At 46.3% G+C, this 21240-nt stretch overlaps 6 protein-coding genes across 6 annotated transcripts; 2 read left to right on the top strand and 4 right to left on the bottom strand.

Annotated features, from left to right (window-relative positions):
• Positions 1-3046: 3046 nt before the first annotated feature.
• Positions 3047-3706, bottom strand: Aspvir_009912 (uncharacterized protein; the record flags this gene model as incomplete). The annotated part of the gene is made up of 1 exon (XM_043273050.1): positions 3047-3706. The coding sequence occupies one exon, from the start codon at positions 3704-3706 to the stop codon at positions 3047-3049; it is 660 nt and encodes a 219-aa protein (XP_043128985.1).
• A 243-nt stretch (positions 3707-3949) lies between these two features.
• Positions 3950-5087, bottom strand: Aspvir_009911 (uncharacterized protein; the record flags this gene model as incomplete). Its single annotated transcript, XM_043273049.1, has 2 exons — positions 3950-4583; positions 4900-5087. The coding sequence occupies 2 exons, from the start codon at positions 5085-5087 to the stop codon at positions 3950-3952; spliced, it is 822 nt and encodes a 273-aa protein (XP_043128984.1).
• Positions 5088-6317: 1230 nt separating this feature from the next.
• Positions 6318-7339, bottom strand: Aspvir_009910 (metallophosphoesterase family protein; the record flags this gene model as incomplete). The annotated part of the gene is made up of 3 exons (XM_043273048.1): positions 6318-6975; positions 7049-7211; positions 7285-7339. The coding sequence occupies 3 exons, from the start codon at positions 7337-7339 to the stop codon at positions 6318-6320; spliced, it is 876 nt and encodes a 291-aa protein (XP_043128983.1).
• A 2850-nt stretch (positions 7340-10189) lies between these two features.
• On the bottom strand, positions 10190-11534 carry Aspvir_009909 (bZIP transcription factor; the record flags this gene model as incomplete). Its single annotated transcript, XM_043273047.1, has 2 exons — positions 10190-11392; positions 11436-11534. The coding sequence occupies 2 exons, from the start codon at positions 11532-11534 to the stop codon at positions 10190-10192; spliced, it is 1302 nt and encodes a 433-aa protein (XP_043128982.1).
• Positions 11535-13022: 1488 nt separating this feature from the next.
• Positions 13023-17430, top strand: Aspvir_009908 (uncharacterized protein; the record flags this gene model as incomplete). The annotated part of the gene is made up of 4 exons (XM_043273046.1): positions 13023-15847; positions 15913-16774; positions 16824-16987; positions 17052-17430. 4 exons carry the CDS (start codon positions 13023-13025, stop codon positions 17428-17430), a joined length of 4230 nt encoding a protein of 1409 aa, XP_043128981.1.
• Positions 17431-19567: 2137 nt separating this feature from the next.
• On the top strand, positions 19568-21157 carry Aspvir_009907 (carboxylesterase/lipase family protein; the record flags this gene model as incomplete). The annotated part of the gene is made up of 1 exon (XM_043273045.1): positions 19568-21157. One exon carries the CDS (start codon positions 19568-19570, stop codon positions 21155-21157), a length of 1590 nt encoding a protein of 529 aa, XP_043128980.1.
• Positions 21158-21240: the final 83 nt, after the last annotated feature.

Genomic DNA, 21240 nt, shown 5'->3' with positions numbered 1-21240 from the left:
GCTAGAATAATTGAAAATCATGCCAGTACAAGACAAGTGCAGAAACTATCACGCCATTAACAAGACTACAGAATTTAGCTGCTGACCGAACAGTGGTTAGCTGTTTCATGCATTTCATTCCCTCAAATCTATGTCTAACAGCTGACAATCACCGAAGAGAGAGCAGTCGATTTAGCTAGCTATTTGGGTTGTGGGTGATTGGTTGGTTAAACCCCATGGTTCTTGGATAAAAGTTATAGTCACGCACTCCCTATGCTATGTACTTTTGTCATCAAGTCAAGAAAGATCAAGATAGGGGCAGTCGTTGGGGTCAGTGTAGAAGACACCCCCCAGCTTTTTGATCCATCTGCACTGTTCCTCCATATCATGCGCATTGTGGATCCGCGCTGCCCCCATAGCTCCTGCTTTACCCAATATCATGTGTAAAGCAAGGACCTGTGAATTTCCTGTTGTGATTAGTTTTGCTGTTTTGGGTATGGTCTCCTAATACACTATCTTATAACACTGTCACATTATGACCTCTAGTATATAAGAACCATCCCCTTACTGTCCTAACCATCATCTCTCCTAACCTCTTTTTTCCCCCTAAATCCCCCTAAATATTCTACACCCTTCTGGTCACTCCTGTTATTTCATCTACCTAGATAGCTACTACTAACCCCCCTCTTTTTTTCCTATTAGAAATTATAGCTATGCCTCCCCCTCTCCTCTTATCTCTACTTTATAGTTTTCTTTCTAACTATTAGTCTTAACTAGTTGTTAAGCTAGCTAAGCTAATAATATCTCCCCTTTTTTTTACTTCTAGTGAAATCATCTAAATCATAGGGGGAAAAAATAAGATATATTACCTAGTTATCCTTAACTTACAGTAAAATTTATTAACTTAAGAGCTATAGTTCTGTAGATAGTCCTCTATATTATTTACTTACTTAACTTTACGGTCTGTCTTTACCTTCTAAAAGAGTAAGACACAGATACTATAACTTTTAATAACTCTAAGGTTAAATATACCTTACTACTACCCCTACTCCCTAGTATTTCTACAGTTACTAGTTCTAGTATTATATTTGTGCTAATTATGTATACATTACTATATATATACTTGAGTTACCTAGATAGTGATAAGATTATACCCTTAGTGAAATAAATCTAATAGTATAAATACCTTATTAGTAATACTATTAGAATCTTATTTTTAGTAAAATAAATCTAATAACATAAATGCCTTACTAGTAATACTATTAGTAATCTTTATAACTAATTAGGGTCTTATCCTTAACTTTCCAGCCTTCTATACCCTATAATATAAGCTTATAGAAAGAACATTACTAAAAGCACTATTATCTACATCTCTTATTAAATAGTTACTATGGTCATATGATGAGTGCATTCAGCAATTACTAATTATGGGTAATATTAGGTAAATCCCTTAGGTTAACTAAAGCCTTGCTTAGGATGGTTATTCATAATTAGCTAAGTATTAAATCAGGAGGGTATATAATAATAATATCAAAGCACTATATAGCAGGGTTAGACTGCAGGATCTATAATTCTTTAAAATATAGGAAAATAGTAAATCTATACTACTATACTCTGTTATTAAGCATAAAAAGATAAGCCTAGTAAATTAACATCTGCCTAGCTAGGGCAGGTTATAATACCCTAGTCTATCTCTTATTAAGCAGCTATGCACATAGCATAATTTACTACTTAAATTCTATACCTTCTGTATTTAGTTCACTTCCTAACTCTTACCTCATCTAGTATGAATCATCAGATTTCTTATAACAGACCTCTAGTGACATCATTATTTCCTGTCCAAAAGTCACAATTTGGCACTGTCCCTTTCCCTCACACTTTCCCACCCTGCCATTTCATCCCCTGCCCCCTAAACCTCCCACTTCCAAGTTCTTTTCTCATGCATACACCCTACCTGAACTTCCAACCCCATCTAAAAGCACCACATCTCCATATATTAATTATGGTAGATGCATTTATATTACTAGTAAACCTAAGTTGCCTTCTTTAGATTATTAAATTAGGGTGCTTAGCAGTACTAAAGCAGAGAATATTATCTTATTACGAAGTAAAGGTATATGCAAATCTACCTAGTTCTATTATTAAGAGGCGTTACTTAATAGTAATTCTTTTAGATACTACCTAAAGTCTTAAAAGTGACTATAAAGTAATAAGTAGCTTTAGCTTTAATAATACTAATCCACCCTGCCTAGAAACCTTCTTATGCGCGCAAAATTATGATCTATTTAGGTGTAAGTTATCATTATTGGCACACTGTACTGATAATGGGATATATCATGCTAATACTAACCTAGTGTTAGAAGTACCTGATACACCACCATCTACCTGCAAAAGCTCTGGCAGTACTAGTGTAAGTAATAAAGATGATAATAGTTTCTTAAGTTATTATATGCTATATAAAGGTGAGGAAGGCTTGCTGGATGTACCCTAACTAAAGGTCTAGCCCTTATTTAAGCAGGTGGCTGAAACATCCCCTCTATAGCTTAACTATTAATATGCTGCTTTAAGTAGCTTGTATACCAAGGTTAATAGTAGCTAATTAAAGCCTTCTAGCTAAAAGAGGCTGTTATGCACTGTATTAGAGATGGATAAGAAAGCAAGGGGTCCTTGAATAAGGGTAAGAGTTAGAGCTGAAGTATCTGAAGCATCTAGTTCATTGCCTACTCCCTGCAGTGCTTAACCTTATTCAGCGGCTGAAGATGAGGTCCTATAGATATTAGTAGCTAGAGGGCTTGCATGGGAAGATGTTGAGAAGGAGTTCAGGCTGTGCTTTACTGGGGGGGGGGGGGGGGCTGGCTGATTGGACACGGTTGTTTTGCGGTTTGAAACTGCGACACCATGAGCCTGCTGGGTTACTTCAGCTTTCTGATACCAAAGCTAGTTACAGTACTAATTACTTTCAACTGCGTAGAAGGCAGGAAAGTCATTGAATCTTAAGAAGTCTGTTTTTTCAAGAAAACAAAGGGGAATATTAAATATCCTGCTTATATTACGTACATAGTTATGCTCACTGGTGAGATTCCTTGGCCTCATTTGCTTTTTCTTCTCTCCTTCTCATCAACCCCTGGCGAAATGCTTCAGTATACTCATCCGGGTCCCACGCCAAAACCCTGTCTTCCATCTCCTTAAGCTTTCTCGTCACTAGCCGTTCCATCTCACCCTTTTGGTTTTCATCCAGCAGGTCCAACCGCTCTTTCCATGCCTCGCTGGGATCGTCGGTCTCCGTAGGCCCAAAGAACCGCTGGTCGATTTTCTGCCAGTAGATCGCATCAAACGCAAAGCTGTGCAAAACCGCATACACCACCCAGAAGTCTCCGCTCTCCCAGCTCCGCTGCATCTGATCCGAGAGCCGGCACTGGCTGTACTGAGCGTCCATATCTTCACAATGCCTCATTGCCGTGAGGAACGTCTTTAGGCGGCGATCGAATACTTGGGCCCAGTCCTCTATACCTTTGGACCAGTATTCGGGCTTCTCGATAAGGAGCCACCATGGTGGCGCGTATGAGAACTCCACTGGTGCTGCATATGTGAACTCCCAGTCCACCACACCGGCAATATGCATATCTTCATTGAGAAGAACATTGGCTGGCCGGAAATCATCACACCACAGTTTGAATGGACCATTCTCAAAACTTGGCAGAGACAATTTCTTATCCCTGGCAAGCATGTAAAACAGCTGTCTTGCAACAAACTTCCGGCGACAGTCATCTGCAGACTGCACCGCATCATTTCTTTGATGCAGTAAATGTTGGATGTTGAGCTGTGCCAGGGCTTCAATGTATGAAGATGCTGTCTTGAAAGTGGCATCTATGGGTGGAAGTTTTGATCGAGGTAGAGTCCCTAAACGCACAAGCTCATTCATATTCATTAACAATGGCCGGCGAGTCACTTCCCAGGAAAAATCATCCACCTAACGAAGGGACCCTATTTTAGGGAATTCTGGCCGAGAAAGCTGAAGCAGGATCTTTGCTAGTTGTGTGTATAGCATTCTAAGTTGATCTTCTTTAATATTTGGGTCAAGGACTCCCCGCTCTTTATTTAGACATCCTGGTGTGTTGAGAGCATCATACATGGTTGTTGTATGTTCCATATGGCTCATTATAATGAAAGGGCTCAGATTGAGGGGGCTCTCCTCCCGTGTACCCGAGTGAAGGATGAATGGAACTGGGATTGATGTCTGGTCCGAGATATATCGCATCACAGCAACTTCATTCTGAACTTTTTCCTCAGGAAAAAGAATGGCCCCAGGCTGTGAAAAGCGGATGTTGGTCGCGCTGTATGTGTATTTCATTTGTAATGTGATATTGAAAGACCCCTTTTGAAGAATTATAAACTCGGGGTCGTCACCAGAATCATGCTTCAGGATAAATTTCGCAATCAGTCTCTTGACGTCGATATCAAGAAACTGAAGCAACCAATTGTCGGAGACATCGTCGGATTGTTCCCATGCGACATCGTCGTAACACATCTGGGGCTCCATGTTTTCAGATGCGTTGGCTGTTTCTCGTGGCGGGGCGATTAGTTTGGGGATAGGAAGGTCGTGACTGAAGCGGGGTCACAGGAGGAATACTACTGTAAATAGAGAGCGAGACTCGCAGTCCATCCACGATCTAGAGAAAAAGTGAAACAAGAGACCTATGAGCCATGAGAAATCGGGAAAAATCGCGTGGATGAGGAAAAGGAGCGTCAAGCAATCATCCAAACAAAGGTAGCGCCGAGGGCGACGCACTTTTAGACATTAGACATGCACAAAAAGAATAATCAAAAATAAATAAAAAGGAAAAAGTCAGGGGAAAGGAGAATGGTAACTGAGGCCGGTGGCGGTGTGCGCCCTCTTTCGGTTGCCAATCGGGATCTGACTTGGATGGGCGTTCGGTGTCGTTGAACCGGTCGAGTCCGAGAAAATCCAGTTCTACACCGAAACAGTTATCCAGGACATAGACAACACCCTTGGAGGGGTACCCGAACACCTTCACCCCAGGGCCGGAGCCATAGCCTACCCAGAAGCGACCTTCAGGCTCACGTTGCACACAATCGATCCTCTCCATTTCTGGTCGTACAGGGAATAGGATCTTTGCAATGGTCCGCATTATTGTGATTATTATCAATATCATTATTATTAACAGAAATGGAAGAGGGGATGTCAGGTCTTGACTCTGGAAACATGTGCTCCGCTCATAAGGCTTGCTGGAGATAAGCACCAGGAGCTAGGTTGGTGCAGCCTAGGGTTACATCTTCATGATCATTGCGATAATAATATTTTAACACCACTTCAATAAGCAATCCTTTTCCTTTAGTCTTCCCTACCTTCTCATCTCAAAAAGTCTCAAATATCTATGCCCCCCAATATCAGAAGCAAGCTTAAGGATAAAGGCCCAGTGTCAGGATTAATTACTTCTGAAAGTGTTGTCTCTGAACTGAGAATTATAGGGCCTTAGGCGCTAATCTGATAGAGCTCCAGCCCGTCGGGCATATGTTGGGCCTGCGAGTTATCATGTACTACATAGTCATCTGTTTATATCACGAGTTATAAAGGAGAACGGATGTATTTGTAACAAAATTTAGGAAGTTTCCGCTCACCAGAGTAAAATAATAAATATGACTGTTGAAATTACTGACAGGCAGGATTCATGGTTTCTATATCCTTTATTTTATAGTCAAAACAGAGCTCCTCTTATAGCCCTGAAATGCAAGCTGTTTGAGATGCATTTTCAATTCCCAAAGTAAACGTCTCTGTGTATTTGACTTGGTCGCATCATACATATATTACTTGCATCACTGATGACATACACACCCTCTCTGTAGATCCCAAAATTTCTTCTCAAGCCGTAACGGCATGCCACTAGCAGTCGGCTGAGCAGCATTCGGAAGGTACAATCTATGCGGTATGTATGAGGTATGCTCTGTGCAAGGCTAAAACACGAAACTAATATTTTCACCATGGTCATGATGATACAGGATATTTATGTATCAAGTCAAGCTATATACATGTGTATATATAAAATGTATCATTTTTCTCTGCGAAGGATTTGCTGGCATGACCGTCCTTTTCCAACCTTCAGCCCCGTGCGAAAACCAAAATAGGTAGCTCAACTATTTTCTGTTAACACCCTTTGGTATTGCTGGGAAAATACCTGGTAAAGGTAAAGGGGTCCAACCGGCTTCGTTACAAGTAATCATGCCCATCAACCCTGCTAAGTCTCCCCTAGCCAATGATAGTTGGTGTGACAATGGTCAATATCACCTTAATGGTGTCTGCAATACATGTCTCCCTTAAATTAATGTGCAAAGATATCAGGGCATCCATTGGGCAAACCCTCAGACCTCTTCATATGAGTAACGCCCTTGAGATGGACATACTGCTGCGTCACATCTTTGCTCGAACTCTCTCCATTGACGTCGAAATAGTTGATTCCAAATCCATTGTCATCGAAGAACCTGGCCGTACCCGCAACAACGTAGATGGTGAACGACTTGTCGGAAGCATAAATGTTTTTGGTCTCATGACGATGACCAACAAGGATATGGTGCACATTATACTGCTTGATCAGACTGAGGTACCTGCCACGCACGCGGTTGGGAAAGGTCCAGTATGCGTCAGCCTCATCCTCAGTGAATTCAAACGGGAGATGATGATGCGCGACAATGATCTCTTCCTTTGCATGCTGGGCGGCTTCGAGCTGGTTCTCAAACCAAGCCCACTCTGCAGCGGTGTAGCTCTCAAACTCAGTGAGATTGCTGATCAAGGTGACTGAGTTTAGGAGCACGAAGCGATATCCCTGGTGACTGAAGGAGCTGTGGTCGCTGACATTGTAGTCCCGGGTGAATTGCTCAAGGGTCGCAACATTGCTGATATCGTGGTTTCCGGGGAGAAGATGGACGGGCTTCTTAAATTGGGGGAATGTATCCTGGAAAGCCTGGACCTCGTAGTCGTATCTGCAAGTTGCTTTAGCCTAGGTTCTGGGAGGGCCACTTCACTGTTATGCATCTAGAAGGGTAGGAAACTGACCTGTCATTGGTCAAATCACCCACGGCAATGCAAAAGTCGAAATCCTCGGTGTTGACTTGTTGGGCAGCCAAACCCATACGGTAAGTATCATTTTGCCATCCATCAAGGCCAAAACCAATCTGGATATCGCCGAGTTGACAGAAACGGAAGGGTTTGTTGAAACCTGCAGAAACTTTTCATAAATCAGCCTTGGACAAAGGGAGGAACTGAATTGTATAGATGATGTTGATACACACCAGAAGGTGCACAAAGCGCAAGACTGCCAAGGAGGCCGACAAATGATCGTCGCATTTTGAGTCAGCAATTGGACGTTTCGTATCGAGCGTATCCCTGATAAAAGAAAGGAATACCGAAGAAAGTTGACCGTTACGACTCTACTTATACATGGGAGAGGTAGTGCAGTGCTGCGAATAGAAATGCTCGCCTATGGTGCGTGATATTATTTCCTGGAAATCCCCGAGTAATTTCCAGGAACATTTTCCAAGTCTACCTACAGGTATACAGTGGCGTACCAACCGGTTGGCTCTGGCAGTGCACGTGGAGAGGACGGAACCGTCGGAACGGCACTTCACATCAGCATGTGGATCTTGTGGGATTTTGGAGTACATGGAAGATTCCTTGATAGGGCCGTGCTGAACTCTATTTTGGCGAACAGACCACAGCTTGTCCTGAAAACCCTGACTGTCATTTCTGCTTTCCATTTCGGCAACATACGCCTCAGTAGACTAACATGTAATCGCATTCTTTACAAGAGATTGAAGCGGACAGCTACGCCCGAATCAGCCGGGATAGTATTACAGATACTAATATTCAGGTGAGTATCTGTCATGACTCATAATTATCCTTGAGACTCTTTAGTATATGAATTTACTCAACTAGGTTGGCAAATTCATCACCAGAGAGCCCAAGCCCAAGAATAAGGTGCGCTTTCCCAAGGAAATGGTTGCTAAGGCTGTTAATTCCCCATAATATTCCATAGCTAGGGTGTTTATGGTCACTGTTACTATATTTTTAATGAGCTAAGATACTAGCAATAGACCTGCCTTAATCAGGAGCTGGCTTGTCCAATATAGCAGCTGGGAAAAGGTGCCTATCCCTTCTATACTATAATCTACCAGATACAGGAAACACCATCAGGCCTAATCACTACAATAATATACTTTTTAGGCTAAGTAAATATATAAGTTTCCTTTCATCACTAAGTCATGCATAGCCTTTATACTTAGCAACAACACAGACTACAGAGAGCTTTCTCAATTTGCTCTCTCCTGCATAGTGCAGTCAATAAATAATGACCACTGTCCAACCAGAACTAAGCTATAGGGCCATGTAGTACAAGATGCATCCTTCTCTTCCAGCAGACATTAATAAGTGCAATGAACAATGCCGATAACGAGTGACGTCCTTACGGCTCAAATACACATTCTCACTCTGTGCCAGCTCTCACAAGAGCATACCTGAGACCCCCTTCGAAACGGACAGTGGCGAGAAAAAACATCTATATTGAACCTGAGACTGCTGGTGTAAAGGAAGTAAGGTACAATTTCACCTAGCGAGCTTAGCCATGGCTCTGATTTGCTTCAAGAGAGCCAAGATACACTGCGCTGGCCTCCGCGCCCGGGGCAATACTTATGGAGCCTACGATTCCCGCCGTTAGCAGTGCCTTGGCAACAGCAAAACAAGTGGATAATTCTGGAAAGACCTCAAGCAGACGGCTCGTTATCTGGATCTTAATTTTCCTCAGATCCCTCCTCGACTTCAGCCAAGTGTCCCGCTCCAGCTTCAGGTCTTTTATCATCCGGCTCATTGTCTTCAGATCTTTTTTCAGCCAGCAACGTCAACCCATGTTTCGACATCGGCTACAGCATCCTGTGGTGAATCGCGATAGCGCAGCAAATATCCCTGAACTTCGGCGGGAGAAAAGGTGCATTCCGGAATCTTCTCAGCGAACGCTTTGGCCTGTTCCGGAAGATCAACTGCTTCAGACTCCCACAACCCTTAGCAGTATATCGAATGACATAGACGGATACGAATTACCAAAGGTCTTGGGAGATATACTAACGATCTTATCCCTTTCACCCTCAAAAATGTTCATGGTAAATAGTGCATCTTATTAATTGAGCTACATGAGCGTACGTTCCTTAGCAGATATATTGTTGAGGTGAGGCAACCGAAGAGCACCTGCATAACGTTCACTTGATTCAAGTTTACTTCACTCATGTGCCTACATACAAGTAAACAAGCGCATAGGGATCAGCTCGGGATAACCATTAGAGTTCGGTTAATGTCCAATTGATGATAGAAAGGCGTGTGTCACATATGAAAAACCAAATATCGGCTTTAGATAGGCTACATTGGTCCTCAAAGCCTTGCAGCACAACTTCTACATCGATGCCAATTTAGACTGATGAACTATAGCCCATATGCCTCTGAGGCCTGGGTTGCGCTTCTTATGTTATGTAGTTCCGGATCGGGTGTGCTACACAGCCCGTCTGCTGAGTTGCCACTGGAGGAAAATACTGTCTTATAGGCCTGTTGACCTCATAGTTTAATCCCACGGACTTAGTTCCGCTCCGCTATCGTTCCGTCGCTTTGCTGAAAGCAACGCACGCATACCGGCTAGAGGACGTTTGACCCCTTTGACCTTAACTTTCCTCGAGACTTGGTGTCCAGGATGTGGACTATATTACCTGAATATACAACGAACCTTTCAACCGTCGTGAACATGATTATCGCTATTTATCTATATCTTTGGTGGTGAATATTCCCAGACGGCCAACATTGTCACTGCTTGAATACTGTGTCATTAAGCTGAAGTCTATACCGTCGGGGTACTGGGCCCTCGCCGAGAGGATACCACTAGGAGTCCATGGATCGGATGGGCTGGTAGTATTCCAAAGAGCTGGCATTGTAAAGCAATTAAAGCCCCGGACCTTGACTGCATTTTAGGTTTCTGCGTGCAAGACCCAGGCACTGATAACATAATCGTTTTCGTGACGCGCAGCAGAAGGCAGTTGACGGGGCCATTGCTTTCATTCTCAACGCCCATGCAGGTTATACGGATACTCAAAGCTAATTTGAGTAATCGTTGCATACTCCATTGCGAAGGATTCGACAGCAGCGCGAGGAAACCCTGGGGTTCTACCGAGACACACGCAAGAGATTCTTAGCACTATCCACAGAGATGAGCTTGCGAAACGCCCATAACTGCGAATAATTTAAGGGTCGACCAAGGGGGGACTTACATTCGATCAGTATAGTTTCATCGATGATCTTTTGGTTCCCAAACTGTTGGGAAGTGCTCGGACCAGAGACACGTTGATTGCGAAGGCCGCGTTCCAAGCCCGGAAGAGCCGCAGGAACCCTCATCTTTGCCAGGGCAAGCCCCCGAACGGGGATAATTCTACATTTTTCCAGATATCCCTCCACATCATAACAATCAAACCAGTCACCTCGCATGTCAGGGTCGACTCGTTCTGCCGCAACCTGTATTATGCTCGGCTGGAACGAAACATTGTCGGCGTCATAGCTCCTCTGGTTGTGTTTAAAATGCGTTCCTGCGCCACCAATACTAATAAAAGGGATATTCAGCTCCATAACGGTTCCGTGATGTCCACCGCTTAGAAATTCATCGAAACGCGCTCTGATATCTTGTAGCGTAAAGACTTTCAGAGGAAGCCTGAATTTGTATGTGAGTTCCTCAAGCTGATAAGACGGATTCGTTAGACACTGATGTCCTTGTTCGGCACAAGCACGATAGAGTCGGTGGGCGAAACTTGCTCCTTCCGGGCTGTATGTGCTGGACGGGCTATTCAGGAACAATGGTGTTGAATAAAGGGGTGTTGCTTGTGTTGGTATTTCCGGTACTGCAAGGTTAGATTGTTGGGTTATCTGGGCGGGGTATTGGCTGCTATCCTCTCGCCCATCCCGTACAGCAAACTCTAGGATGTCAGGAAGAGGGACATTGGCGACATCATAGGTGTCGTTAGCATTAGCTACATCCTGCTCCGTCGCATCAACAACACCTGCGTTCGCTTTTGTGTCTGGCACATTTGTCTCAGCATTGGTGGGTTCAGCGTCATCTTCTGCCACTAAAACTGCCCGATTTGCAAGTGATAGAGATTGCGCTATAGTTTGGTGGAGTCTCCGCGCAACATCCGGGTATGTTGACAAGACGTCGGATTTCATCAGATCATCGGTGAAGGATAGAAAAGTCTCGTTCATTCGCTCCACGAGCATTTCCAGTTCATGAACGCGAGCCTTCAGTGCTTGTAGCTCGGCCTCCTTTCGCGAGCGATATGCGCGCTGTGCTAACCTGACCTGGGTCCTCCGCCTCTTTGCTTCCTGATCAGCGTTTTTGGATTTTCGACAGCTGGAAAGACCCTACATTTGGGGACACATCTTGCTTGATCTGGCTTCTTGGACGAACCCTTTTCCTCCGCTCAGTATGATCCTCAGTAACGGAAGAAATTCTCGAATCCACCATCTTCGGCGAGAGAGGATATGTAGTTGGGTACAGACCGTACAGTCCGTCTCTCTTTCCCTTGTCTGCCTGGGCTGATCAAGCGGTCGCACCCGGGAAAGAGAAGGCCGCTTAGTAAAAGCCCTTTGTAAGAGATGGACACCGTCCTGCCTCAAGCGTTTAAAGGTTCGACGTGTCGCCAAGTATGCATAGGGAAGACAGCAACGTCAGGGGAAAGATGCATGAGACCGTTTATTCACTGACCCGGTGCTGCAGTATAGTATCTTGATGTCTTCTTGAAAAGACTTAAAATAACACAGGTCGACCGTTGACGGTCTTGCAATGGCGAGACCCGATATGAACTCAGAATGGACCAGTGGATAGAGGGCACGATCGTTGGTAATGACGTCATCTGTTACTGCTCGGATTTGATTACTATTCATGCCCGACTCCAAACGACACAACATTAGAACTGGTTACTATTCACCCCTTGTCTCGAACAGGGATAGTAATCAGACTAGCACTTTGATCTCCGAACGAAAACCCAGTGGCAAAGTTATCAGCTAGATCAGTAATCGTTATGCAAAATTATGTCTCAGCCGCTGATTCCCTATATATTAGTCGTGGTGAGTAGGGCTTTCTTTCCCACGGGACGGGTAGCCAATAACCAAGAACCTACAAATGTTGGAGACGCTTTAATTTTTCTCCCAGTATAACTACTCCTTTAGTACACCTCATTTACGGTCCTTTGGCAAGTTTATCAACGACCTAGATTGACTATCGAGTGAGACGCAGGGGAACACCTTCTGGGGTTATACCTAGTTTTCTATTTTATTTCACCCATGGTTTCTCAACACACTCATAAATGGTAGAATCATCCCCTGAATTCTTCAGATCTCCTTTCGCTTTCATGGACGTGGAAGTATGAATAGTAACTCTTATCATTTGCATGTGGTCTCTATCCTCTGTCGCTTGCGCCGGCAGTGAGGCTGTAAACTACATCAACTACATCAGCAACAGCAGCAGCAGCAGCAGCAGCAAGCCTTATAGTAAAGCGGTCGACCGTGATCAGAATGGTTTGGAACCTTTTTGTCCTTATCTGCCACCCGCGACGTTACCAAAGGCCGTGGGTCCCATACTAATAGGACTCAAAGACCGGAATGTATAGTAATCAATCCGGTCGGACGTGCTCCGTAATTCAGTTAAGACGGTTTAATAACTCATCATTCCATAAGGAGGTTTAATGTTGTAGTTGAGTGAACTTTTGATTATGCTGTCAGGGAAGGATTCTAGTGCCCTCTTGTGGCGAAGATATGGTACAGCGTGGAATGAGGTCTTGATCGTCTGGGTCAAGAAAGCAATATAATAATTAGGTGTTGTGCCACCGATACAACCCCCTTTTGGATTATTATTATTTATAAATTGGTGGATAATTGCTGGTTTCCCCGAGTTTATGCCTCTTTAAGCAGTTCATAACGTCTGCACCTTTACCACATCCGCCTGCCCTCAAACATGGCCTCTGGTTCATCAAGCATGGATGCAGAGCCCACACTTGCTGATGAAGGACTACAACCTGCAGACGTCAAGGATGATATGGAAAATGCATCCATCTATCATACCCCAGCGACATGGCACATGGCGTCCGAATTGCGCCAGATCAGGGAACGGGACGAAGACGGTGGGGAGAAGCCCAAAATGCTCGGCGTCGCCTGGAAGAATCTCACCGTCAAAGGCGTTGGCGGCAACGCCATGTTCAATGAGAACGTCCTCTCCCAGCTTTTCCCTTTCCACAGGGGTGGCAAAGGTACCAAAACCAAGACCATCATTGAGAGTTCGTTCGGATGCGTTAAGCCAGGAGAGATGTTGCTCGTTCTGGGGCGGCCTGGAGCGGGTTGCACTACGCTGCTGAACGTACTCGCAAACAATCGTCTCGGATACGAAGAGGTCAGCGGAGACGTCAGCTATGGGAACATGTCTGCCGTGGAAGCCAAGCAGTACCGTGGCCAGATTGTTATGAACACGGAGGAAGAGATCTTTTTTCCGACCCTGACCGTTGAAGACACGATCGACTTTGCCGCTCGCATGAAGGTGCCATATCAACTGCCGCATGGGATTTCGACACATGAACAATATGTCCAGTTCTATAAGGATTTTCTCCTGGGCTCGGTTGGAATCTCTCATACCGCACGGACGAAGGTCGGTGATGCCTTTATTAGGGGTGTTTCGGGAGGAGAGAGAAAACGTGTCTCAATTCTAGAGTGTCTCACTACTCGTGCTAGCGTCTTCTGTTGGGACAACTCGACAAGAGGCCTTGACGCCAGCACGGCTCTTGAGTGGATCAAGGCCATCAGGGTGATGACCGATCTCCTCGGGCTCAGTACAATCGTCACCCTCTATCAGGCGGGTAACGGCATCTACGAGCATTTCGATAAGGTTCTGCTTCTTGATGAGGGCAAACAAATCTTCTACGGGCCTCAAAAGGACGCTGTCCCATTCATGGAGAGCCTGGGCTTCATGCGTGATCCGGGTTCCAACCGGGGAGATTTCCTGACGGGCGTGACAGTTCCTACTGAGCGCATCATTGCCCCTGGACATGACGACAAGTTCCCACGCACCGCCGACGAGATCCGCACTGCATACGAACAGTCCCATATCAAGCCCAGGATGCTGGAAGAGGCCCAGAGCTACCCGACAAGCAAAGAAGCGGCTGACAAGACAGCCGTATTCAAAGAAATGGTTGCTCGTGAGAAGCATAGGGGTGTGTCCAAGAGGTCCCCCGTCACTACTGGTTTCCTCACTCAAGTAACGGCTGCCATTATCAGGCAGTACCAGCTTATGTGGGGCGACAAGGCGACTCTACTTATGAAGCAAGGGGCTACAGTTATCCAGGCACTCCTCGGTGGTTCTCTCTTCTATTCGGCCCCTGACAATTCTATCGGCCTTTTTCTCAAGGGCGGTGCCCTGTTTTTCTCTATTCTATACAATGCTCTTATAGCCCTATCCGAGGTTACCGACTCATTCACCGGCCGACCTATTCTCGCCAAACACCGCTCCTTCGCATTGTACCATCCGGCGGCTATCTGCATCGCCCAGATTGCTGCTGATTTTCCTATCCTATTATTCCAGGTTATGCATTTCGGTCTTATCCTATATTTTATGGTTGGCCTGAAGACCACGGCTGGGGCATTCTTTACGTATTTAGTCACCAACTTAATGACTGCCATGTCTATGACAGCTTTCTTTCGACTCGTCGGTGCCGCATTCCCCACGTTCGACGCTGCATCCAAAGTCTCGGGTCTTTCGATTGTAGCGCTGTTTGTCTACATGGGATATATGATTATCAAGCCTGAGATGCATCCATGGTTTGCATGGATCTTTTGGATCAATCCCATGGCCTACGGATTCGAGGCTCTTCTTGGAAACGAATTCCATGACCAGGTTATCCCGTGTTACGGACCTAACCTAATTCCTAGCGGCCCTGACTACAATGGTGAAGGGGGACAATCATGTGCCGGTGTTGTCGGTGCAGCACCTGGTGCGACGAGCCTGACCGGTGATGAATATCTCGCAGGCATGTCTTTTAGCCATAGCCATATATGGCGTAACTTTGGAATAATCTGCGCCTGGTGGGTGCTCTTCGTTGTGCTCACAATATTTTTCACCTCCAGGTGGAAGCTACTTGGAGAAGGGGACCGTAAACTCCTGATCCCTCGAGAGCTACAGCATAAATCAAAACATCTTTTGCAAACCAGAGACGAGGAAGCGCAACCCACGGAGAAACCTGTCAGCCCCGGATCTGATGCATCAGGGGGCAGCTTCGGAAAGGACCTGCTTCGCAACAAGAGCATATTCACTTGGAAAAACCTGACGTATTCCGTCCCAACGGCTGACGGTGGCCGTACCCTTCTTGACAACGTTCAAGGATATGTCAAACCTGGTATGCTTGGGGCTTTAATGGGCTCCTCTGGTGCTGGCAAGACGACCCTGCTGGACGTTCTCGCACAACGCAAAACCTCGGGCACTATCCATGGATCCGTCTTAGTAGATGGGCGTCCTCTTCCTGTTTCTTTCCAACGCTCCGCTGGTTATGTCGAACAGTTGGATATCCACGAGCCCTATGCGACTGTCCGTGAGGCTCTCGAGTTTTCGGCGCTATTGCGCCAATCTCGCGATACACCCACCGAAGAAAAGTTGCGATACGTGGACACCATTGTTGATCTTCTCGAGCTGAATGACCTTGAACATACCCTCATTGGTCGACCAGGCGCTGGTCTCTCTGTGGAGCAACGGAAGCGTCTTACTATTGGTGTTGAACTAGTGGCAAAGCCCCAAATTCTGTAAGTTGTGACCTCAGGCAAATTACTGTGGCCTCGGGCAGATTACTGACGCGTTGCGTGCACAGCACGAGCCTTGATGAGCCCACGTCAGGACTCGACGGTCAAGCTGCCTATAACACTGTTCGCTTCCTTCGCAAGCTTGCAGAAGCAGGCCAAGCTATCCTCGTCACTATCCATCAACCGTCGGCACAGCTGTTTGCGCAATTCGATAAATTATTATTGCTGGCTGCCGGGGGGAAAACGGTGTACTTTGGAGATATTGGCCAGAATGCGAACACAGTCAAGGAGTACTTTGGTCGCCACGGCGCGCCTTGTCCACCTGAAGCCAATCCTGCTGAGCATATTATTGAAGTTGTGTCGGCAGGCGAGAGTCGTGATTGGAACCGGGTCTGGCTGGAGTCCCCGGAACATGACAAACTCTCCAAGGAATTGGATATCATGGTTGCTGAAGCTGCGGCTCGACCTACAGCAGCAAATGATGATCCGCACGAATTTGCTGCTCCGCTCTGGACGCAAGTCAAGCTTGTGACGTATCGTATGAACGTGTCTCTCTTCCGGAATACCGAATACCTCAATAACAAATTCGCCATGCATATCAGCCTAGCGCTGCTAAACGGCTTCACCTTCTGGAAGATTGGAGATGCACTTACAGATCTACAACAGAACCTCTTTACTGTGTTCAACTTCATTTTTGTCGCGCCGGGTGTTATCTCCCAGCTGCAGCCGCTCTTCATCGACCGCCGGGATATTTTCGAGGCGCGGGAGAAGAAAAGCAAAATGTACCACTGGGCTCCCTTCGTGACGGGTCTCATAGTCTCGGAGTTTCCTTACTTGCTTGTCTGTGCGCTGCTGTATTACGTTTGCTGGTACTTTACCAGCGGCCTTCCCACCTCCGCTGACCACGCTGGAAGCGTCTTTTTCGTTGCAGTAAGCCCGCCCACCTGTCTTCCGCATGCGAGAACTAACCCCTTCCCAGATAATGTATGAGTGCCTTTACACGGGCATAGGGCAGATGATTGCCGCTTACACACCGAACGCCGTGTTTGCATCACTGGTCAACCCTCTGGTGATTACCACTCTCGTCTCCTTCTGCGGCGTGATGATTCCATATAGCCAAATCGTGCCATTCTGGCGATACTGGTAAGGCAATCCCTGCATGAACCATGATCTAGCTTGAGCAGATTCTGACGGCCGTTTTCTTTAGGATGTACTACCTCGACCCCTTCAACTACCTCATGAGTTCTCTGCTGGTGTTCACTACCTGGGACAAGCCCGTGCACTGCAAGCCCGAGGAGCTAGCTGTGTTTGATCCGGCTCCCAATCTAACATGTGGTGAATATCTCAATGTCTACCAGCGTGGCGTGGGAATAGCCACGAACCTTCTGAACCCGGACGATACCCTCGGGTGCCGCGTTTGCCAGTATACTGAAGGCGGAGATTACCTCCGTACGCTCAACTTGCAAGAACGATACTACGGATGGAGGAATGCGGGCATTGTCGTTGTATTCGTGGTCGGTATCTACGGGCTTGTATTCCTCATGATGAAACTCCGGACCAAGGCCACCAAAAAGGCCGAGTCCTAGGGCGGGAGGAAAATCAGTGATGAAGACCTCATTAACGACTGAGCTGTTAATATTGCGCCCGTTTGGAGTCTTTCGAGGGTTTGGCTGATCGTTGGTAACCGTTTGACAGTGTTTACATGGTTATAGAAAGGGTAGATAATAGTCTATAGATATATTGATAGCTAATTGTTGGCCTTGCTCTTTCAATAGCACAACTTGACCGGAATCGTCTCTTTGTGACCTGTTCTATTTTGTAGAAGTGACGGATTATATGGAGGATTACTTACATAGTATTGTACGGCAAGCAGATGAATTTAATCCTTTGACTAGCGATAGTGACTATTGCTTCAGTTAGGGTTCGAAAGTACACCAACCATCAGCAGACAATATGGCCTGCAGGCGACGAGGTAATATTCGATATATTCCACATAACTCATCCTGTTGTGGCTGTTGAGTAATCAAGAGAGTGGACGGTTAAAAATCAATCCGATTTAGTTAAATATCGGCTTATGGACTAAGAGGTTGCGGGTGAACTAATGCAAATGCGAGTGGTTATGTGATACTTCTAAGGTGCAGATCGACGGAATTGGGGCTTGAAGCTAGCTGCCAATTAGAGCTAAATCCAGCAGAGGTCTGGCAACCTCGCTAGGACGTCATAGACTCTATCAGAGCTTGGGATAGCCCTATATCCTAGTACATAGAGGACTCAACGCAAAGTAGGGTTGTTATTTTTGTGGGTTGGGCTGGGTTCTCCTGTTCCGCTAACCTAACCTCTAGGTTGGGCCTTAATCTGACAGACTTATCTCACTGATGAACGCTTTGAAGGTCTTATATTGTCAGGAGAGATCCTGAAACAAACGAACCCCGGGCACTTCTTTGCTAATTTCTTGAAGATATAATGTAGACGCCGCGTTCTACTGGCTTTTCAGTCAAAGAGTGAACATCCATATTAGCGAAGATCCTATGCTTACGCGTAATTTATCGGTATATATAATGCTTTAGCCTAGGCTAAAAGGGACTATCATCTCAAAGCAGTATCGTTTAATTACTGAATCTCCGCCAGACTGACAATGCTTAGTCTGGGTTTCCAATAGAGCACTGATCATCATGGTGACACGTCATAGCAATGGCTTATAAACTTCCGGACTAGTAACAATATTGGCAACACTGAATGATTCCTATTCTCCTCCCACATGCGCCAATGCCTGCGTTGCTCCACTGGTGTTCTGATATGCCGGGGTAGAAGCCTGCGAGATCACCCCTCTGTTACTGGCGAGTGTCCAGGGTCAATGCTCCGGCGCCAGGAACCTCTTGCAGTAGTGTGTTCGAGAATGAGGAAAGCCGCCTTTGCCCACGTTGCCAGGCTTGCTCAGCACATCATCGGGCTTATAGAAGCAGATAAAGATTTAGTCTATCCTTATCCCCGACGCCGATGATCTACAGGTTGACAGCTGTTTATAGACATTACAGACCAGAGAAGTCGGATTTATTGTAATGTACTCCGTAACTCTTGTGAAGGTACGGAGTAGGTAATAAGACTATGGCAATAGCGATCATGGCGTAGTATCTTATCCTAGGAACCCCTACCTTGGTACTAGCCTCGAATAGCCCAATACTGCAGGATGGGCCTTGCTCTAATTGCTTGGACGGCCAAACCTATCTTGAGTAAACGAATGATACGCTCATATACCTGTCGGAGTAGTACAGAATTCTTTGTAGCCCACTACCATCACTTTTGCTTGTCTCCAGTTGGTAGTCCTTCGGCGTCTGGTAGTTTTTTCACATAACCCCCAACTAAGGTAGTGATTGTAGCACTCGGCGTTTAGCTTCTAACCTGGAATTCATAAAGTATTATACTCCTAAGAATATTACACCCCCTGCTAGTCCCTCCGCCGTTCGCTCATCTGTTGCTTCAGCGGTTTCCGCAACGTCACCTACGCGTGTTGCAATTTTCTAATGCAACCAGGGAGGTGCTCTGATTGAATAAAAAAGGGAATCTGTTCATAGCAAGAGTGATTACGCGGCCTTCATAGCGGCAGATGTCCTTATGAAGAGGCGGATTTTCTTTCACAGGAACCATCTCTTTATATATTTTCCTACTTCCTGTAATTAGTTTCCCTTCCTTTCATTTTTACATGTTTTAAGATACAAATGAGCCATGCATCCTGTTGCCATTTCCACCGCAGTAACATGCACTCTGGTGCCAGTCACGTCTGCTGCGCTCTATGATACGGTGATTCAGACCAAGTATGGTGGTGTGCAGGGTTATCCCGCCTTCAACAGCACCAACACTAGCAACCTAACCCACTGGAAAGATATTACTGTTTGGAAAGGTATCCCTTTCGCAGCTACCACTGGTGGCCAAAACCGTTGGAAGGCACCACAGCCCGCCAGCCCGTGGAGTGGCACGCTGGATGCTCGCAACTGGGGTCCTGTGTGTCCATCTGCCACTAGTGGTGATAATTATTACACCATCGATGAGGACTGCTTAAACCTCAATATAAGGAGTCCGGCAAATTCCACCGCTGCTAAGCTTCCGGTTGTGATGTGGAGTTACCCTGCCCAATCTACCGCCGCCGACGCTCTCTTCGATGGTGGCGGCATGGCTGATCAGGGTATTGTCTTTGTCAACTACAACTACCGAACTGGCGCGTTTGGCTGGCTCGCTCACCCTGAGCTTTCGGCGGAGTTCGAGAAGGTCACTGGCTCCAACAGCTCGGGTAACTGGGGCATGCTCGATCAATTTGCTGCACTTAAGTGGATTCATGCCAACATCGATGCGTTTGGTGGTGACCCCGACCATATCACTGTCATGGGCCAGTCCGCCGGCTCTGCCGCGAGTCAGCACATCCTGAACAGCAAGCTCACCAAGGGTTTATTTGTGGGAGCCATCATCGAGAGTGGTGTTCGGGACCCCGAGGATCCCTTGTGTACGAGCCTCGCCGAAGGATACGTAACTCAGAGCGATGCTCTTGAGACGGGTCAGACATACCTTTCAAAGTTAAACGTGTCCAGTATCGCTGAGGCCCGTAACCTGACCATGCAGCAAGTGATCGACGGTGCCTCTGGCTCCAGTCGGGAAGATACGATTATGTTTAAAGCGACTCTGGATTACTATGCCATGCCCGATACGTATTGGAACACTCTGGTGAAGGGGCTAGCCAACGATGTGCCGGTGCTAACTGGAAACACCAAGGACGAAAGTGGCGCAACCTACGGTCTGAACATCAGCTTGGAAGAATATCTCTCGGAGGTGAACGAGACTTACAGTGGTGTCTGGGCGGAGCGCTTCCTGGAGTTGTATCCGGCCAACGACTCGACCACGGCCTCTGGTGCCTACAACTCCATGTTCACTGACCGATCCAAGGTCGGCACCTTGTTATGGTCCCAGCTTTGGGCTACTGCCCGGAAGAGCCCGGTTTACAACTACTTCTGGGACCACGCTCCTCCTGGCCAGAGCTCTGGTGCTTATCATAAATCCGAAATCAACTATGTTCTGAACAACCTCTACGCCACCGACAAGCCCTGGACTACGGAAGACTATACCATAGCCAAGACTATGAATCAATACTGGGCCAACTTTATCAAAACCGGAAATCCGAATGGTGACGGCCTGGTCTCGTGGCCAGCCGTTAAGTCGTCGGAGCTTGTTCAGCATGTTGGTGACGGATGGGGTCAAATCAGGGTTGTCTCGAGCAAGAAGGTGGAGCTTTTCAAGAACTGGTTCGCCACCTTGGAGAAATACTAGGTGGTTCATTTCATCGCACTATTTCATGAAGGAGAGTCAACATTTTTGTTTGTTCGTGGCTTGTGTCTCACTTGACTTGACTC

Source organism: Aspergillus viridinutans, assembly GCF_018404265.1.
Source record: "Aspergillus viridinutans IFM 47045 DNA, scaffold_9, whole genome shotgun sequence".
In the NCBI taxonomy this organism is placed as follows: Eukaryota; Fungi; Ascomycota; class Eurotiomycetes; order Eurotiales; family Aspergillaceae; genus Aspergillus; species Aspergillus viridinutans.
Note: the sequence above shows the minus strand (reverse complement) of the source record. Positions and strands in the feature narration are given on the sequence as shown.